Source organism: Sinocyclocheilus rhinocerous, unplaced genomic scaffold, assembly GCF_001515625.1.
Source record: "Sinocyclocheilus rhinocerous isolate Xijiao unplaced genomic scaffold, SAMN03320098_v1.1 scaffold98, whole genome shotgun sequence".
NCBI lineage: Eukaryota > Metazoa > Chordata > Actinopteri > Cypriniformes > Cyprinidae > Sinocyclocheilus > Sinocyclocheilus rhinocerous.
Window position 1 is genome coordinate 367,221 of NW_015666167.1, and position 17,203 is coordinate 384,423.

At 35.6% G+C, this 17,203-nt stretch overlaps 1 protein-coding gene across 2 annotated transcripts in view; it reads right to left on the reverse strand.

Annotated features, from left to right (window-relative positions):
* LOC107731838 (transmembrane protein 131) overlaps positions 1 to 17,203 on the reverse strand; it is a 54,883-nt gene that overhangs the window by 17,727 nt on the left and 19,953 nt on the right. For both annotated transcript variants that reach the window (XM_016543030.1, XM_016543029.1), the window contains exons 2-18: positions 14,665 to 14,726; positions 13,151 to 13,191; positions 8,893 to 8,961; positions 7,220 to 7,340; positions 5,716 to 5,832; positions 5,504 to 5,626; positions 5,292 to 5,372; positions 5,038 to 5,188; positions 4,903 to 4,959; positions 4,724 to 4,785; positions 2,891 to 2,999; positions 2,405 to 2,513; positions 2,169 to 2,322; positions 1,896 to 2,066; positions 1,649 to 1,759; positions 1,329 to 1,463; positions 486 to 590 (exon numbers count right to left, since the gene is read on the reverse strand). In XM_016543030.1, coding sequence (XP_016398516.1) covers positions 486 to 590; positions 1,329 to 1,463; positions 1,649 to 1,759; positions 1,896 to 2,066; positions 2,169 to 2,322; positions 2,405 to 2,513; positions 2,891 to 2,999; positions 4,724 to 4,785; positions 4,903 to 4,959; positions 5,038 to 5,188; positions 5,292 to 5,372; positions 5,504 to 5,626; positions 5,716 to 5,832; positions 7,220 to 7,340; positions 8,893 to 8,961; positions 13,151 to 13,191; positions 14,665 to 14,726 — 1,778 coding nt within the window. The remainder of the gene's footprint in view (positions 1 to 485; positions 591 to 1,328; positions 1,464 to 1,648; positions 1,760 to 1,895; positions 2,067 to 2,168; positions 2,323 to 2,404; positions 2,514 to 2,890; positions 3,000 to 4,723; positions 4,786 to 4,902; positions 4,960 to 5,037; positions 5,189 to 5,291; positions 5,373 to 5,503; positions 5,627 to 5,715; positions 5,833 to 7,219; positions 7,341 to 8,892; positions 8,962 to 13,150; positions 13,192 to 14,664; positions 14,727 to 17,203) is intronic.

A 17,203-nucleotide genomic window follows, 5' to 3' on the forward strand; every position in this document is an offset into this window, starting at 1 on the left:
GGAGTTTGCACTGAAGTGCAAAAATTGCGCATGCGTGTCATTGTCAATGGGAGGAAGCCACGCCCTATTTTGGAGCTCCCACCCCGTTTTGGAGTTCCCGCCCCCATTTGGAGATCTCCAGGCTGCAGTTATACCCTTCTCGATTGGTCTGTGCGCTGCTGCTTCAAGTCGAACACACCTATACATTTAACGCCCTCTGTTGGAATAAAAGCGCTAACTTCTCCCGACCACCTCTTAGGAAAAGTAAAATAATTAAATAGAAATCGATTCTGAGATAAACCAATCAATTTTTAAATCGTTAAAAAAAAATCGTGAAAGTTAGGTGAATCGATTTTTTCTCCCACCCCTAACATTTATTAATGGTATTACTTATTTTAAAGTTCACAGATCCCCCTTCTCGAGCACCAGCTTTGGCACAACAACCAGCACCATTTTTGTGGAAAAGAAGAACAGAGGTAACAGTGTTTTCTGGATGAAACACATACCTCATAGTCTGTTGTAATATGTATGGCTCCATCATATATTCCCTCTAGAGCTTTTGCCACCAAAGTGACTTTAAACGCTGCATAGTAGCCTGAGGCTAAAATGACCTGTGAGGAAACAGACATGCAATACGGAGTTATTCTACATGTTCTGTAGCAATCCTGCTTTTCCTAAACAAATGCACATACATATTCCAATGTAAGTTTATTTTGAAGTATACAAAAGACAGTGGTCTAACTGAAACATTTCTATGCAAACTGGCCCACTCGGTTTACATTACCTTACTTTGGGTCTTTGAAAAATGAAAAATGTCTAAAATAATGTGTTTGCTTGCAGTAACCCAAAACCACAAATTTTGCAACACTTCTGCAATTTTACCACAATTACGGACATGCAAAGATTCCACCGGAAGTCCTATGACTGCCTGCAGATATAATACAATCTGTACAATCTGAGATAGCCATGTATGGAGTTATGTTTCAAATTTTTTAAATCTGCAACATTTTCACTGACATAAATAAAGATCATAAAAAGTTTACAATACATAACAGTTTCATAAAATAAAATGTTATCAATGTTTATTGTAGGAGAGTATGTCATTTCAGTTCTTTTTTACATACATTATTTTGCATTGAAATATCAACATTACTCAGCGTCCCCTATTTTATATGTGGATTATAAATCCTTATCATATTTGTTATGAGATACAGAGTTATTATTCTTAGTTAATGAATATTCCAGCATAAAGACAAGCTGTGCCCTGTGTAATGCTGTCCAAATGTCTCTGATGTGCTATGTATAAGTTTTGGTAACAGACAGTAAAGGAGGGTTAAAGATGCTCTTACGGTTTTGTATTGGGCGGCTGATGTGTTCTGGAGCTCTTGTTTTCTGCTCAGTGCTATACTTCTGTTCCCTCTTTCTGTGTTAAGCAACTCCATTGACAGACTGTCTCCTGTCACCAACCATGACTTTATCTCCAACTGTAAGGACAGAGAAATCTCTACAATGTATATAATCTATATGATTCTCTATAATTTATTTATAGAGAAAAAGCCACATCTACATCATTGCTCACTCCAGTAATGTCTCAAAAACTTAAACAAAACAGCTATTTTTTATCCAAATGACAAAATGTCACACTGTACTGAACATGATGACCTTGTACCTCAATTGGATTGCTGTTGACCACCACAAACACTAAACTGCTGGTGTCTGTAGCACTAAGAACACCAAAGTCCAGGATGTGCTCTCGAAGACAGGGAGGAAGAACAACGGGCTGTTAAGTAAGAAAGAAAAGACAAATCATGGCCAAGCAATCTCTAAAATTATACAAATAAATTTCACAATATCTAAAATTCATAATTAGGTTACATTAGTGACATTTTGTCACATGTAGGCTGTTTCTAACATACCTCCAAGAAGCCTGTGTAGGCCCTGACTGGCAGGTGGAATTTAGAAGCATTAGTGATGAGGAGAATGTTGCTGTCAATGTGGATGGAGGGTCGCACTGGTCGAAACAGAAGGGAGAAAATATAGCGGGACTCATGGGGAGGGATAAGAACTGGTGTGCTGAAATTACGCACCTGTTAAAAAACAAACAAATATTTTAATTCAACACTATAAAGAGGTTTTCTGCTGACAAAAATGTGATCACCCGCATCCAGAGGCTAGAAAAAATAGCTTACATTGAACATAGTCTTGGCTTCTTCTGGAAGTGACACGTTGTGGATGCGTATGGCAAAGTTGAAAGTATTGGTGAGGTAGATGGGCCTGTCCACTGGATCTACAGGACTGTCTCTGATGTGGAACAGGGTGGCTGTGTGGTCGAAGCCCAGGTACCTGGAAACGGTGAGCATAAAAACATTGTGAACTAGTTACAAAACTGTATACATATGCTGGTGAACTGGTGAAGAAATCTTACCCTTCTAAAACCTCAGCTTGGTAAGGGATTTCAAGTTTTGAGTAGCTTTTCTCTTTTGCCTTCACTGTTATTTTTCCAGAAAACTGGTCTGATCTTCTTGCTTTTGAAGCTGGTGTAAAAAAAAAAAAAAAAACACCATGAACATTTCTGTAGTTATATCTGTAAACAAACATTTTGTTCCATGTAAAACAATAACTACTGATGTCTTAAAATAAATCAAGAATGAAAGAGCTTTGGTAACATTGTAAACAGACTTCAATTGCTTTGATGTCACCAGACCAAGTTATTACTAGGTCTACATACTGTAGTGTAGAGTATGGACTTTTTTGCACTAATCAACATGCACATGATTATTACAGAAACTTTATGAACTTTTGACTTATTGATAAAAACCTGATTTACTAACTATCAAATCACTACAGAGAGGTGTATGATGGGATAATCTATATAAGAGGTCAAAGGTGACGCAAAAAGAACAGTACTTACCATCAAAACTAATACTTGCAACTTTGGTATATCGGCTCTCTCCAGCTTTTAGTGTAATTTGTTTGAACTCAACTGTGACCGCTTCGTTCGACGGAGTTGGCCTAACACTCTATACAAAACAAAACACATAAAAAGCATTACAAGTGATATTTTATTCACTGGTTAAATCAAAAACCTTGCCAGACTTACACTACCCAGGGCTCCAGACTAACTGTTTTTACTAGGAGCACTGTAGCCCCAGACTGAACATTTTTAGGAGCACAAGCAGAAAATTTAGGGGCACATCTTAAATCATCAGCCTGCAATGCAATCATTCACATATTTTCCCCATTTTAACTGTATTACTGACAAATGCTTTGATAATAAATAGATTTAACTCATATAGATTTCAATGTGCAGTATTCTTTTAATTTCAGAGAGATATGACAAATATATTATATGATAAAATTACTATTGTTTTGCATTAATAAGTGCAGTTACTAATAATATTACATGTTCATTTCTGGTTTATTTCATGTTTATACACATTTGATAGTAAAGCACTAAGCTTGAGTTGGGAAGCTTACAAAATGTATTTTATTAACAACTAATCTAATTTTTATGTTGAAAAGATATATATTGTACTCTTATTAGATGTACCATTATTCTTCTATAGTCTTATATGAAACTGACTATCAACTTGACCGACAAGTGATTGTGTGATTTAGTCGCAAATTGAAGAAAAGTTTGTTTTTCAAAGCACTTTGTGACGTTTTTTACTTCATACACAAAAAAAAAAAAAGAGCAAAACTCTGACAAAATGGGATTTCTTGATGATTTGATATTTTATAATAGTGATTTTATAATTATTTTATCATTTCAAAATATAAAGGAAAAAGTATAAATTAATGACTAAGCCAATAAGTGCTCCTCTGCTGCCATCTACAAGTTATAATGGTGATTTGAAGTATTTTTTAATTTTACGTAAGTGTTTGTTCACCACAGTATATTTTAGTCATCCCATTGAAAATAACATTCAAATTGGATCATTTAGGAGCTTTAAAGGGCTGGAAACAGTTGTGTGAAATGCTTGTAAGTCTTTAAAAATTGCTTGAATTTCTCTCTCAAAAGGCTGTACAAACCCTGAAATGAATAATGCAATAACATTCGACTATTTCTGCCACAACACCATGGTTACAATTAGAGTTACCACTTCTGGTTTTCTATGTCAGCGCTGTTTGATCTGTTAATAACAGAGATTTCTGTGCAGAATTTGAATGTTTCTTATCTCGCAGCAACCTTATTCATTGTGTGGCGAATTCAAATGCTTCTCACTGGATCTCGCAGTGCTGTGCTGTAACAGTATTGCGAAATCAACTTTGGTTCCCGAGTAAAGCTGTTCTGAGCTCGGACATGTTTGTTTGCGTTGCGCTGCGCAGCTCAAACGAGTAGCTGGATTTTGTTTAGCTTTTTTTTTTCGTTTGCCATTTGATGTTTCTCAAATGCAACAGAAATGGCAACGCGAGTTGAACAACGCGATGGTCGCGCCAGTGCGACCGCCCACAAAATTTACTCGCACCGGCAGAAAAAATGGTCGCAAAATGGAGCATTCTGGAGCCCTGCTACCATTCAAAAGTTTGGGACTAGTAAGATGTTTTGGGGAAATATTAAATAATTTCACAATATTACTATTTATACTGTATTTTTCAAATTTTATTAAACACAGCCTCCGTGAGCATAAGAGAGTTATTTCAAAAACATAAAAAAAATTTAATAAAAAATAAAAACACTTACCACCCCCAAAATTTTGAACGACAGTGTATAAACAAGCCATGTAAATAAGCCACAAATTACCATGATCGATACATCTTTTGCTCCTGAATTTAACAGATGCAAATTCAGTTGTTTTGGTCGATCTGTAAAGTTGAAAGGACATAGAGATTTGTTACTTTTTTTCACAGTATCAGTATCCTGCATACAATTCTGTTGTTTCTACCAAACTACCATCAAATGAAGTGGGGGGAAAAGCACACCTTGCGATCGAAGCGTACCAAAGTCCAGCATCTCTATGGAGGAGTATATACCAGGTGCTAGGAAAATGCACAAACCATGAGTCAGTGCTAAAGAATATTGATCAAATGTTATCAAGAAAGGTTATTTTAACTGACCTGTGGTGACTTCAACCTCTACAGGGAGGATGATAAACTCGTCCTCATTGGACGCGTTTGTTTTAATTCTGATGAAGGCTGTGTGGTTGTCAGCGTCTCGAGAAGAGAAGCTGGCTCTCATCACACCCTTCGTCTCGAATGGAGCGATCTCCTATGGAACACAAAAAAAAAGTAGCATATGAGAATAATAAATTCTACCACAACAGTGATTTACAATAACAACCACACTGAAGTGTGAATAAAGTTATGCTAACCCATAATTTTTTGGTGCCACCCTGCTGTCCAGTAGGCAGCTCTAAATGTAGATCTCCTCCGCTGGTGTACATTTCTACAACCTAAAACCATAAAAACATGTGAAGATGATGCAGACATGTTTATAATTTAGTTGCACAGCCAACATGGCCCACTGGTAAAAGAAAATATGATATAATAGGAGCACTATTCTGAGCTGAGGAGTTTTGCGTACCTGCAGTGGTTCACTGTGAGGGTTGAAGATGCTTATGAGTGGAGAGAAGCTGCTATTTACTGGAACTCTGGCCCCAACAAAGGGCCTGAGTCTGTAGGGATTGGGGATACCCACACCAAAGACCTACAAAGTGTTCAAAAGCCTTTTAGCATCATTGCATTAATAGTTGTACACCACACACAGAACAACATTTATAAGTGCATGAAATGTACCTGGTATGTAAACACTCCATGATGCGATGTGTTAATAAATAAGGTATTTTCTACATTCCCTACTACTCGAGCTAGAAACACCACATCAAATGAGGTGTTGCCTCCAGGTGGAATTATCTGTAAATAAATGGAATATGTTACATTTATGCAATATTACATACATCACTCACTTTGTCAGTCTGTTACAAGTGCATAAACAATAATGTAAATATAATATAAAAATTTGTAATACAAAATTTGTAAATAAATAAAAATCTATAAGCAATTATTTAAAACAAATAATTTAAATAATTTAAAATAAAAATAGGCACATTATTTTTGTTTATATTATATGAATCTAAACATAAACATCATGTTTTTAGCTTGCTGCAAATGCGTTTTTAAACCACCTCTGAATGTGGCTGAATTGGATGCTGCTGAAAATGTTTTGGACCCAGTTTACACTTGTTTTTAGCATCATCCCATTTCAAATGTATCATCCAAAATGGATGTTAAAACGGGTTGTAACCTTGGGTACCCAAGAGTACACAGAGTTTACGATGGCTGATGTCAAGTCTGGTTAGCCACAAGCTATTAGCCAGGGCAGAGAGGAGCTGATTTATGCAGGTGTCAGGAACAGGTGGGATGTGTTTAACTTATAACCGCCTAGAGTGCGAGCACACACACACACTAAAAGCTTTAATTAGAAGTTTCAGTGAGGCCAACGTCCTGCTGTTTTACTGACATGAATGTGTGTAAGGGTGATGGTCAGTGACTCCCTCCACACATCAAAAATATACAAAGCAAGGAGGTGCCTTCACTGAGGTCTTCATCAGATGAGCTTTGGTGTGAGCTCTGGCATTTATTTATGTCGTCTCCCATGCCAAACAAGAAGATGAGGTTTTACCACACACATCCAGCAGCTGGCACACAAGCTAAAAGAACATTTATTTTGTTCTTTTGTGCTAGGTTTGAACAGGAAGTCACAACTGTCTCAGTACTTCGTAGATCAAAAGTTGAGTCTTTCTGTGATAAATAAACTACCATTCAAAAGTTTGGGGTCAGGATTTTTTTTTTATGTTTATAAAATTCTCTTACGCTCACCAGGGCTGCATTTATTTGATCAAAAACACTGTAAAAATAGTAATATTGTGAAATATGAAATTAATGCTGAAAAAATATGCAGTAGCCATTACTCCAGTATTCAGTGTCTTATGATGCTTCATAAATCATTCTAATATGCCAATTTCATGCTAAAAATATTTCTTATTATAAATGTGGAATACAGTTGTGCTGCTTAATGTTTTTGGAAACTGTTATACTTTTTCCAGATTTGTTCAATAGCCAGTTCAAAAGAAACATAATTCATTTGAAATAGTTTTTCCACTGTATCAATGTGCTGTCATTTTGAACAATTTAATGTAATATAAATGTAATCTTCCTGACTACAAACTTACAAATGGTAATATATGTAATAAACAAGTCAATTATTTAAAAAAAAAAACACACACACACACACACTTACCCTATTCTGAAAAAAGGATGCATGAAAATGTGATGTTGTTGCTGATATTGATATTAAACTGATTTCTTCTGAACTTGGATTGTGTAAGTAAACTTTTTCCATTTTTGGCATTCCAACTGGCCTATGGACAGAGACAAAAGAATATTTAGCATCCAGGAAAAGGACCGAATGATATGTGACATCAAGCTTTTGGAGTCAAACAAAGCTTTACCCTTGAAATTGTCTGTATATGTTAAATTGAAACAGAATCAGGTTAACTAAAGATAACTAAATCTATTCAGCATCTGAGGTGGCTCATTCCCATTTATCACTCTATATGCAAGTATAAATAAGAAAGTACATACAAGTATAATAAGTACTAAAAAACAAAATCTAAATTTGTTAACCTAATTCTCTCTCAATCAAAAAAAAAGAAAGAAAAGACTTATGTTAAACAGTCAGATAAACTGTTTACTGAACATGCTATCAGTATGCCATTAAAGTACAAGATATGAATGAGCTCATTTATCTGAGGTTCTACTGCTTGCTGCTAGTAAGAGAGAGAGATTGGCCTGATCAAGGCTGTGCAAAGACTCCATAGGAAGTTAAAAAGGAGTGAAATAAGAGTTAGCTGGTAGAACACCGGCAGAAAATCTCATACGCCCATATTTGTGAGGGCAATATAGAAAGCTTGTTTTACAACTCCACACACTGACAGTGCATTCCAAAATGCATACATGACAACTATGTAGGGCACATAGAAAGGAAAACAAAGCTCTCAAGAATAACTTCTTCAAAACTTTGAAACAAACATTTCACAGTGTGTTCACCCTTGTTTATGGGTGCCTTTCTTCATTTATATTTTAGACCAAAACAGTAAAGTTTCTTCAAGTAATATAAACCACAGACTTCATTTTACTTATAATAAATCGAACACCGCTATTATACAAACCCATTAGAAATTCCCAAGTGAACCCTAGTGTAAAAAAGCTAATTCTCTTCCGGACAACACATTTAAAGGATTTATAGGAATGATCACTTGTGAAAGCAATGCTTATTGAGTCAAAAGCTGTTGAGATCACCTGACCTGCTGGCTGCACAGGGAGTGAGCTAATAACACTAATGCATCTAACGAGGCAGGGATGGGTGTTGGCACTCAGCTTCTTTAAATGACACATACTGAAGTACATACGAGACTACATAAAATAACAATGCAATAACACTACATTCAAGTGCACAAAAAATATTTTAAAACTTCTGTAGAAAGCCATCCAGCATTTCTTAGAATAGGTCATCTTATGGAAATATTTTAATCAGTGTACAGCATTATAAATAGCTCCAATACCAAGCTATTGAGGAACTTACTAAAATATATTTTTTCTTTATTCAGTTGAAACTCGAAAAGTGATCCTAAGCCGGAAAACTGCAGACTAAATAGTATATTATATTATATTATATACTATATTATAACACTGTATTGTATTATATTATTTTTTATTTACAATTGTATGCTATAAGTGTTGTGACTAGTCTTTTTAATTTCCAAATCACAGTTTATATACATAATAATTAGAAAAATTACGTAATAATTAGGGGGGAAAAATGTGTTTTAGATGTTTTAATTTCATGTGATACTGTAGGACAGAGCCATCACTGCTTTAAATGCCAAACCTACCCGGTGAGAGTTGACTTACTGTTCATGAAAGTCCAGCATTGGAGGCTCAAAGCGTATGGGTCTGCTGTTCCCCCGCTGAGAGGATGCACTGCAAGAGAAAGACGATACACTGTAAATGAGGGGGAGACAGTGAGAGACACTATTTCTTGGAAGCCAATGTGCTTTTTTTCTCTTCACTTAAAAACACACCATGACATGGCCTGTCGAGGATCAAATGATGCCTCTCTATTTTTCTTCAGGCAAAAAGAAAGATACACCCACACTTACACATACACAGTAACAAATAGGCTTTGTCTGGCATGGAAGCATCAGGTTTACACCAAACATTAAAAGTTCAGGTGAAACATGCTTCCACTGGGCAAGCCTTTGACTCAAAGAGTTGGATCAAACACCAAACCACATTCACACATACATTTTCTGAGAGTTGGAAGTCTATAATACCACTCCCCCTCCCCATTGTACCATATTTCATTTAATGCTACCCTCCTCGTATATTGGCAAGATTTTGCAGTTGGCAGACTAAATAATGAAATGAACCTGTGATAAATGATATGGTCCCTCAGGTCAGATATCAGTGATTTTAGGGTGTAACCAACTAATGTGGCCTAAGGCATTGTCATTGTTTTGAACTGATAACAGGCATAAATTGGTGTTCTAGGAAATGTTTTTTAGCATGCAGTTGCAAACTCACTTCAAAAATAGCTTAAGCATGAATTGTTGTTGATTTTGACATTTCAAAGATCATAGAAAAAGGGACACAGGGAGGCTGAAGTGATTTAGGGTGTATTCACACCTGTCTTGTTTGGTTTGATTGAATCAAAAATTAGGTGTTTAGGGTCCTATGATTTCCGTGATGTGGAACATGCGGACGGAATTGCGGAATCCAGTCATAAAAAAATAAATTGTGTATAACAACATTATAACATATAAAATAATTTCACAATTTGCCAAATTTTGGATGGATACATCAAAATCATATCACATACAAACAGAAACTTAAAGTTCTGCAGCAACTCGTCAAATTAAAAGTTTGGTTTAACTTGAAGAAATCATGATAGAAATATTAGGCAATAATAATGCAATAATAGTACTAGAATACCACTACTAATGATAAAATTATTATTAAACATTGTTTTTAAAGGAATATTTACCAGAAAAAATTATTTACCATAATTTATTTAGCAGAAAATTGTAAATACACAACACATATATATTATATTCTAAATAATAATAATACTTTTTTTTTTTATAAAGTCAATTTATTAGAGATGTTTTTAATTATTAATATTTAATGAAACCATTAAAATGAAATCAAGGAAATTCATGGAAAACAGAATTTGGTAAAGAATAAAAACTTTTAATAAAATGCTCTTTAATAATGTAAGTTTCATGATTTCAATTAATTAGACATGCTTTTTGATTAATACAATTTAATTAAATCCAGAAAAATGAAAACAGAATTTAGAAAAAAAAAAAAGAAAAAAAAAACGGATTTTATAGGGCCCCAGGTTGTTTTTAATGTGCGTATTATATCTTTTTTTTTACTGATTTGATGATGAATATTACCACTTATTATTTAATTATTGATTGAAACAATATTTAAAAAATAATGGATAATTAAATGGATAATGGATTAATGGATAGTACAATTTAACATACAACAATATTATAACAAATTACGGTTACTATATTACCATTATTTTTTTTATGTCTAGAGTCTAGACAGACAACAGACTCAACACTTTGATCTGAGTGCAACTCTACAATAGAACCATTCATCACACTCTCTCCACTGGCGGTATAACTAATGTTTTTCATAGAGGGGTAACATTCTAAAACAGTTTGACTCATATACAAGGACCCAAACATCTGCACGAGGCAAGGCTTATGTTAAACCACTAAAATAAACTCATAACGGCTCTCAAACCCTGAGAGTGAGAGACAAATTGGGACCCTGGACCACAAAACCAGTCTTAAGTCGCTGGGGTATATTTGTAGCAATAACCAAAAATACATTGTATGGGTCAAAATTATTGATTTTTCTTTTATGCCAAAAATCATTAGGATATTAAGTAAAGATTATGTTCCATAAATATATTTTGTAAATTTCCTACCGTAAATATATCAAAACCTAATTTATATGCATTGCTAAGAACTTAGTCATGCCACTTGACTAAAGACATTGTCTCACAGGAGCAAGATTCGCTGCATATTTGTGGATTAACAACAGAAAGTGGCACGTCAAGTTGCACAGCAATGTGTTCGAGAGAAATAAAGCCTGTATCTTGTGAATTTCTCTACTGCAGCTTAAGGATAACACAAACACTGTTAGGAACTAATGTGGATGATTTTAAAGTCTGACTCAAACAGTGTCAGCATGACCTCTGGCTACACAGTTTAGCCAAAATGAACTAAAAAAAAGAGCTAAAGGGTGAGTTAACCACTAGGCTTGCCGCGATAGACGGTGTTGACGGTGATACCGGTTGCGTCACTTGCCCACCGCGGCACCGACCCCCACCGTCGTTTTGATTTTTTATAGTAATAAAAATCATTTAGTTCAGTAAAAGAACAGACACTACAATTAAAAACTGAACGCGGCTGCTCAATGCAGCGTGCCGAACGACAGTTGCATCACAGATCAGATTTCATTTCTCCAGTGAGGAGAGTGAGTCAAGCTGACTGACAAGAAGAGTGGAGACAGACAAGACGATCGCGGATGATTTAGTTTCCAAATGAAATGCAAAAGCGCCTGTTTGGCCGTATTTTAGATTTTGAAAAGCCTGTTGACTTTTGCCGTTTATCTGATTTTGGAAGTTTTTACAATGGCTTTACGCCGAATTGCCGCTATTTCAAAGTGAAAGTAAAATGCGCACGCCGCTTTTACAAGCTATTTAAAAGCGGAGGAAAAGAGGGAACGCCCCGCCCCCACGGTAATACCGGTATTACCGGTGTTGTCAGACGTCGATTAACCGGTGGGAAAATTTCCTCACTGTCACAACCCTATTAACCACACTACCAGCAGATTAATTTGCCATTTTAAGAAGTCATAAAACATGCAATGTTTTAGTGGGGTGTGATCTGATATAGTTAATGCCTTGTGATCAAATATACAAACGTGTCAAGGCATTAACTAGGCTAACTGGTCTGGTGGCACAAACCACAGGAAAAAAAAAGCTACAACAAAGTCCCTAACACAGCTAAAACAGTGTCAACCACTTCCCAACTGCAATATATGTGTGTGGTGGCGTGCTTTAAAAAAACTTTAAAAAGAGTTGCAATAAAAACACCATTATCAGTAGACACAAAGTTCAATAGAAAATCTGTCTATCCATCAGAAAAAGAGGAAACACCCAAAGTCTATTAGCACTAGATCACAAAGCTATACATTTTTGTAATAAAAATACACTAAACAGCGTTTGCTTGCTTCCTCATTTTCTCACTTGCGCTACACTTGGGCATGCACGCTAAACTGTATGCAACATGCTGATTGTGTTGACTAAGGGTGTGTCCTCCTGCAGCTGAGATGACGAGTCAATGCAGACAATCGGCCAATTAAATCCAGCCACCGCTAGCATACAGATAAGTAGGCTGGCCAATCCCTCAAGCTGGAAAGCTTTGATTGGTTGAGCAAATGAATAGGCCACCTAGTACACAAAACGTTTATCTACTGGAATTAGTTCAAAACAAGTCTGAAATAACTTATAAAAAGAAATGTGCACAAAATTCCTCTGGTCTTTTAAGAGAATAATAACTTTTCCGTTTCTGACTCATTGCTCTTTCATACCAGTTCCTCTGCTTACAAACTTAAAAGACAGTGTTGTGCAACTTCATAAACTCGCTATGAGCAGTGTTTATTAGGATGGAAGATAATTACCTAATTTACCTCTGATCCAAAGAGTAAAATCACTGCTGAAGTACTTAAAATGCCACAGCAAAGACACACTGCTCATGCATTCATCCATTGATTCATTCATTCTCCTCGCTCCACTTTGCGACAATTTAGTGAATGCCAATGACTGCCAAGAGTATCTGAATGTGATTAAATCATTTGAAATGCGAAATGACAACTTGTGACGCTTGTATTTTTGCTCATTTGTTGTTCCTTGAGTACAGGAACGTCTCATAGTTTACAGGGAATATTTAGTTCACATGTCTCGTTAAGTACTGAACAAATGTTTCTTGGACAATCTAATATAAACCACATGCTGACTCTGGCCAAGCACGTACAAAACGATGCATGCAGAAAATCTCTGAGGGTATGAAAGTTTAAACCTTACCTTTTTTGACGATATGAGCTAAGATCAATATCAGACTCTGTCTGTAAGAAGAAAATAAATTAAATTAGCCTTTAAAAGTTAGTAGTACTAACATGCAGGACATCTAAAGCAGAAAGAGCAGGTTATAATGACAGACGGTTTAGGTCAAACACATCTAATCAAACTGTTTAAGTCTATCCTTTGGACAAGGATCTTGCTATATTATGGGCTACTGTTTGAATACACTGAGTTTGTGTTAGATTCTCAAAAGAGATGTTCTCACTGAGGTTCACTTCTGTAAGGCTAAAATAAGATGGAAACAGCCGGATGGGGAGTACAGTCTAGTTTATTTATAAACCTCAACATTTCCACAAAAGTCCAAACTGGCATGTACACAAAACCACTAAGATCATAGAGTTCATAGTCCCATTCAAGGGACTATTACAGCTATGCTTTAAAAACAGTTTAGATATTTTCTATTATTTGAGAATAGTTTATTGGGCAATTAAATGCATTTGATAACATCGTTTAGGCTGTCACACCTTTTTAAAGCTTAATAAACCATGACTAGTACTGCAAAGAATGACACATACAGTACTAGAAAAGATAAAGAAGCCTTTACAGAGACTTATTCAAATATATAAATTGATAAAACCTTTAAAGCCGTTACAAAATCTCTCAATAACCTTGAGTAACAGCTAAATTATAGACAACTGGGGTATAATAATTTATTGGTAATTTAAATAATTGTTTTATGTGTAAATAAATAATTGTTTCCTACAGAATTCGGTTTTTGCAGAAAGGGAAGAACAAAGTTCCACCCTCAACATACCTGCCTATACACAAAATTATACTATTATAATAATTAGTTTATTTTAAAAAAAAAAATTATACTGATTATACTGATATAAGACACAGAAAGTGAGACAAAACAAAAAAGTTCAGTACGTTTTGAATTTTCAGTCAGATGCTAAATGCTAAACCAGATGCTAAATGAATAACTGCTCACACAGATTTAACAGGATCATTTAAGATCTCATAAGATCATCAGTTTGATCATCAGACTGAATCAAGTTGCTTTGCATGTTTACGTAACCAGACGAAGCAAAAAGATGTTACTTTTTTTTTTTCATCTCAACACACACTATAATTTCGGTAGCAGTGCATGTACTAATAATACTATTAAAATATGAAATTTAAAAACTTTGAAAATTTGATTAACTCTGTTTGCAACAACACTTCAGCTGACAGACAGTGTTACTATTTTTGCTGCTGTGCAAAGCACTGTGACTAACTACTTTTTTTAATTGAACTCTTTTCTGTGGATTGTCTCACTACCTTTTAAATAAAGGAATCCAGTATCATCCACTAATAGTGGCAACCGTAATTTTCCCATCATTTATTGACAACATCAAGCTTTGTGGTATTCAGTGTAGTCACAGCTCGTCCAAAAATGGTGTTTGAGGAATTTCCTATGACCTTGACACTGCAATGCAAGCTTCATGCTATCAGCCATCAGAGTCACAAAAACATACCTGCAAGAGGCCTCCTTCCCCAAAGTGTAGTACCTCCAGGATGTTGTCTGACTGTATGAAAGCTGTAGACAGAAACAGAAAATTCCCATGAGGTTTGGATATCAGCAAACAATGCCATGCAGGTTGATGATTTGAGTTCCCAGTGTGTGCAAGAGGCTCTCTGAGAGTGTATCAGATTTGGGCACAATTACTCATCAGACAACACAAAGGACTGAAGAGACAGGGAATCATTACAGTCATTTTGCGATCATTCGCTGTCTGGATTTGTCTCGAGTGAGCTCTAAATTGAGGACTTTGAAGAACCGTATAGTTTCACCGTCTCATGCATTACTGTGTAAGAGAAGCTATAGTTGCCACGGCTTCCTGGAAGCAGTTTTTGAGGACAGGAAACAGCAAAAAGCAAGCAAAACAGAAATGGAAATGTCAGAAATGGATGCGGTCTGATTTCAGATGTTTTTATGTTAGTAGCTTCATCACTTTATCAATGCAATACCAATATCCTTCAAACAGGAAACCACTGCTGACAGTCAATGCACAAGTATGGGCACAAAATATAGATAAGTCAACCATAAAAGCGTGAAGTGATATCCATACTGTCAGCTAATGAAACTTTTCTTGCGCCTATACAACATAACATCAGAAGCCCTTTGAGTAGAAGCAGATTTTTTACAGATTAACAGATGGCTAATGGCAAGTCCTCCCAGAGCTGCTGAGTTCTCATATTCAGCTTCATGTCAGTATACTTGCAGTGCTATTATTAGTCTGCAGTTCTGTAACTCTAGTGAAGTTTATAGTGACAGAGGCCAGTCACGCTACCTCGTATACACTTTCAGAGGTACACAAAACATGCATCACTTTCCACACCACATCATGTTACATCATATAATTAACTTAGAGAGGTGGAGAGTCCATTTCATCAACTAACATTAATTAAATCTTGAGTTGAGTGTCAACTGGACCAATTCCAATCGTTTTTATATTTGGGCAAAAAGGAATCAACCAATAACTGTGGGCTGCATAATTGCAACACGCCTGTTTCTGAGACTGAATAAGTCTCAAAAACAGGGGTGTTACAATTAGGGGTGGGAATCGCAGGGTACCTCACGATACAATATGAATCACGATACATGGCTCACGATAACGATAATATCACAATACAGCGATTCTGCGATAATCGATATATTGCTAGACAATTCTATACAACACAATATCTGTCTAACTATGAAAACAAAATGCCTGTGAAAAGGTTAAAGGGTTAGTTCACCCAAAAATGAAAATTGGCTTGTGTTTTACTCACCCTCGTAGCATCCTAGGCAGGGCTCCAGACTAACATTTGAGAGCAGTGGCACCAGTGCCACTAAGTTCTACAGATGGTGGTGCCAGGAGCAGATTTGGTAGGGCTGGGGGTGGCGCGTGGGAGTATTAAAATATAGATAATTTAATCATAAAATTACTATTGTTTTGCATTAATAAGTGCAGTTGTTAATAATATTACATGTTCATTTCTTGTTTATTTTTCTTTTGTTTATTGTTTATACAGATTTGACAGTAAAGCACTATGTTTGAGTTAAGATGCATACAAAATTAATTTTTATTAACAACAGTAACCGGTGCAAAATCTAATTTTTATATAGAAAAATTATATATTCCACTCTTATTAAATTGTTTTGCATTAATAAGTGCAGTTGTTAATAATATTACATGTTCATTTCTTGTTTATTTTTCTTTTGTTTATTGTTTATACAGATTTGACAGTAAAGCACTATGTTTGAGTTAAGATGCATACAAAATTAATTTTTATTAACAACAGTAACCGGTGCAAAATCTAATTTTTATATAGAAAATTTATATATTCCAGTCTTATTAAATGTACCATTATTCTTCTAGTATATGGAACTGACCAACTTCAGTGATTATGTGTGAGTTACATTTAGTCATTTAGCAGACACTTTTATCCAAAGCGACTTACAAATGAGGACAATGGAAGCAATCAAAATCAACAAAAGAGCAATGATATACAAGTGCTATAACAAGTCTCAGTTAGCTTAACGCAGTACACATAGCAAGGGTTTTTAAAATAATATAATAAATACAAAGAAAACAGATAGAATAACAAACACTTTTTGATATAAACACTTTTATATCACTTCCGCCAACTGTAATACGTGGAAGCCGTGCCGGGCGGATGACGTAGCACGTCGGCGTTGCGTGATTAGTGACGAATGCGGAGAGACAACAAAACAAAACGCTGGTCACAAATTAGAAGTACAAACCGAAGATTTGCTAAGAAAAATGTCGGAGGATTTCGATATAAGCCAAGAGGAGACTGGTTTTCCTTTGCTAAAGTAAGGAAACTTTGCTTCCTTTGCTCCTATAAACAAACTAGCGAGACTAGCATATCTCAGAGGCGCGCGCGCTGCGCATATGTCATACACCATCCGCCGGAACGCTTTCCGCGTATGGAAGATAACAGAAGTGAGAGAAAAGTGTTTATTACGTTTGAAATATGGATATTTTTCTTACAAAAACGCATGGATTC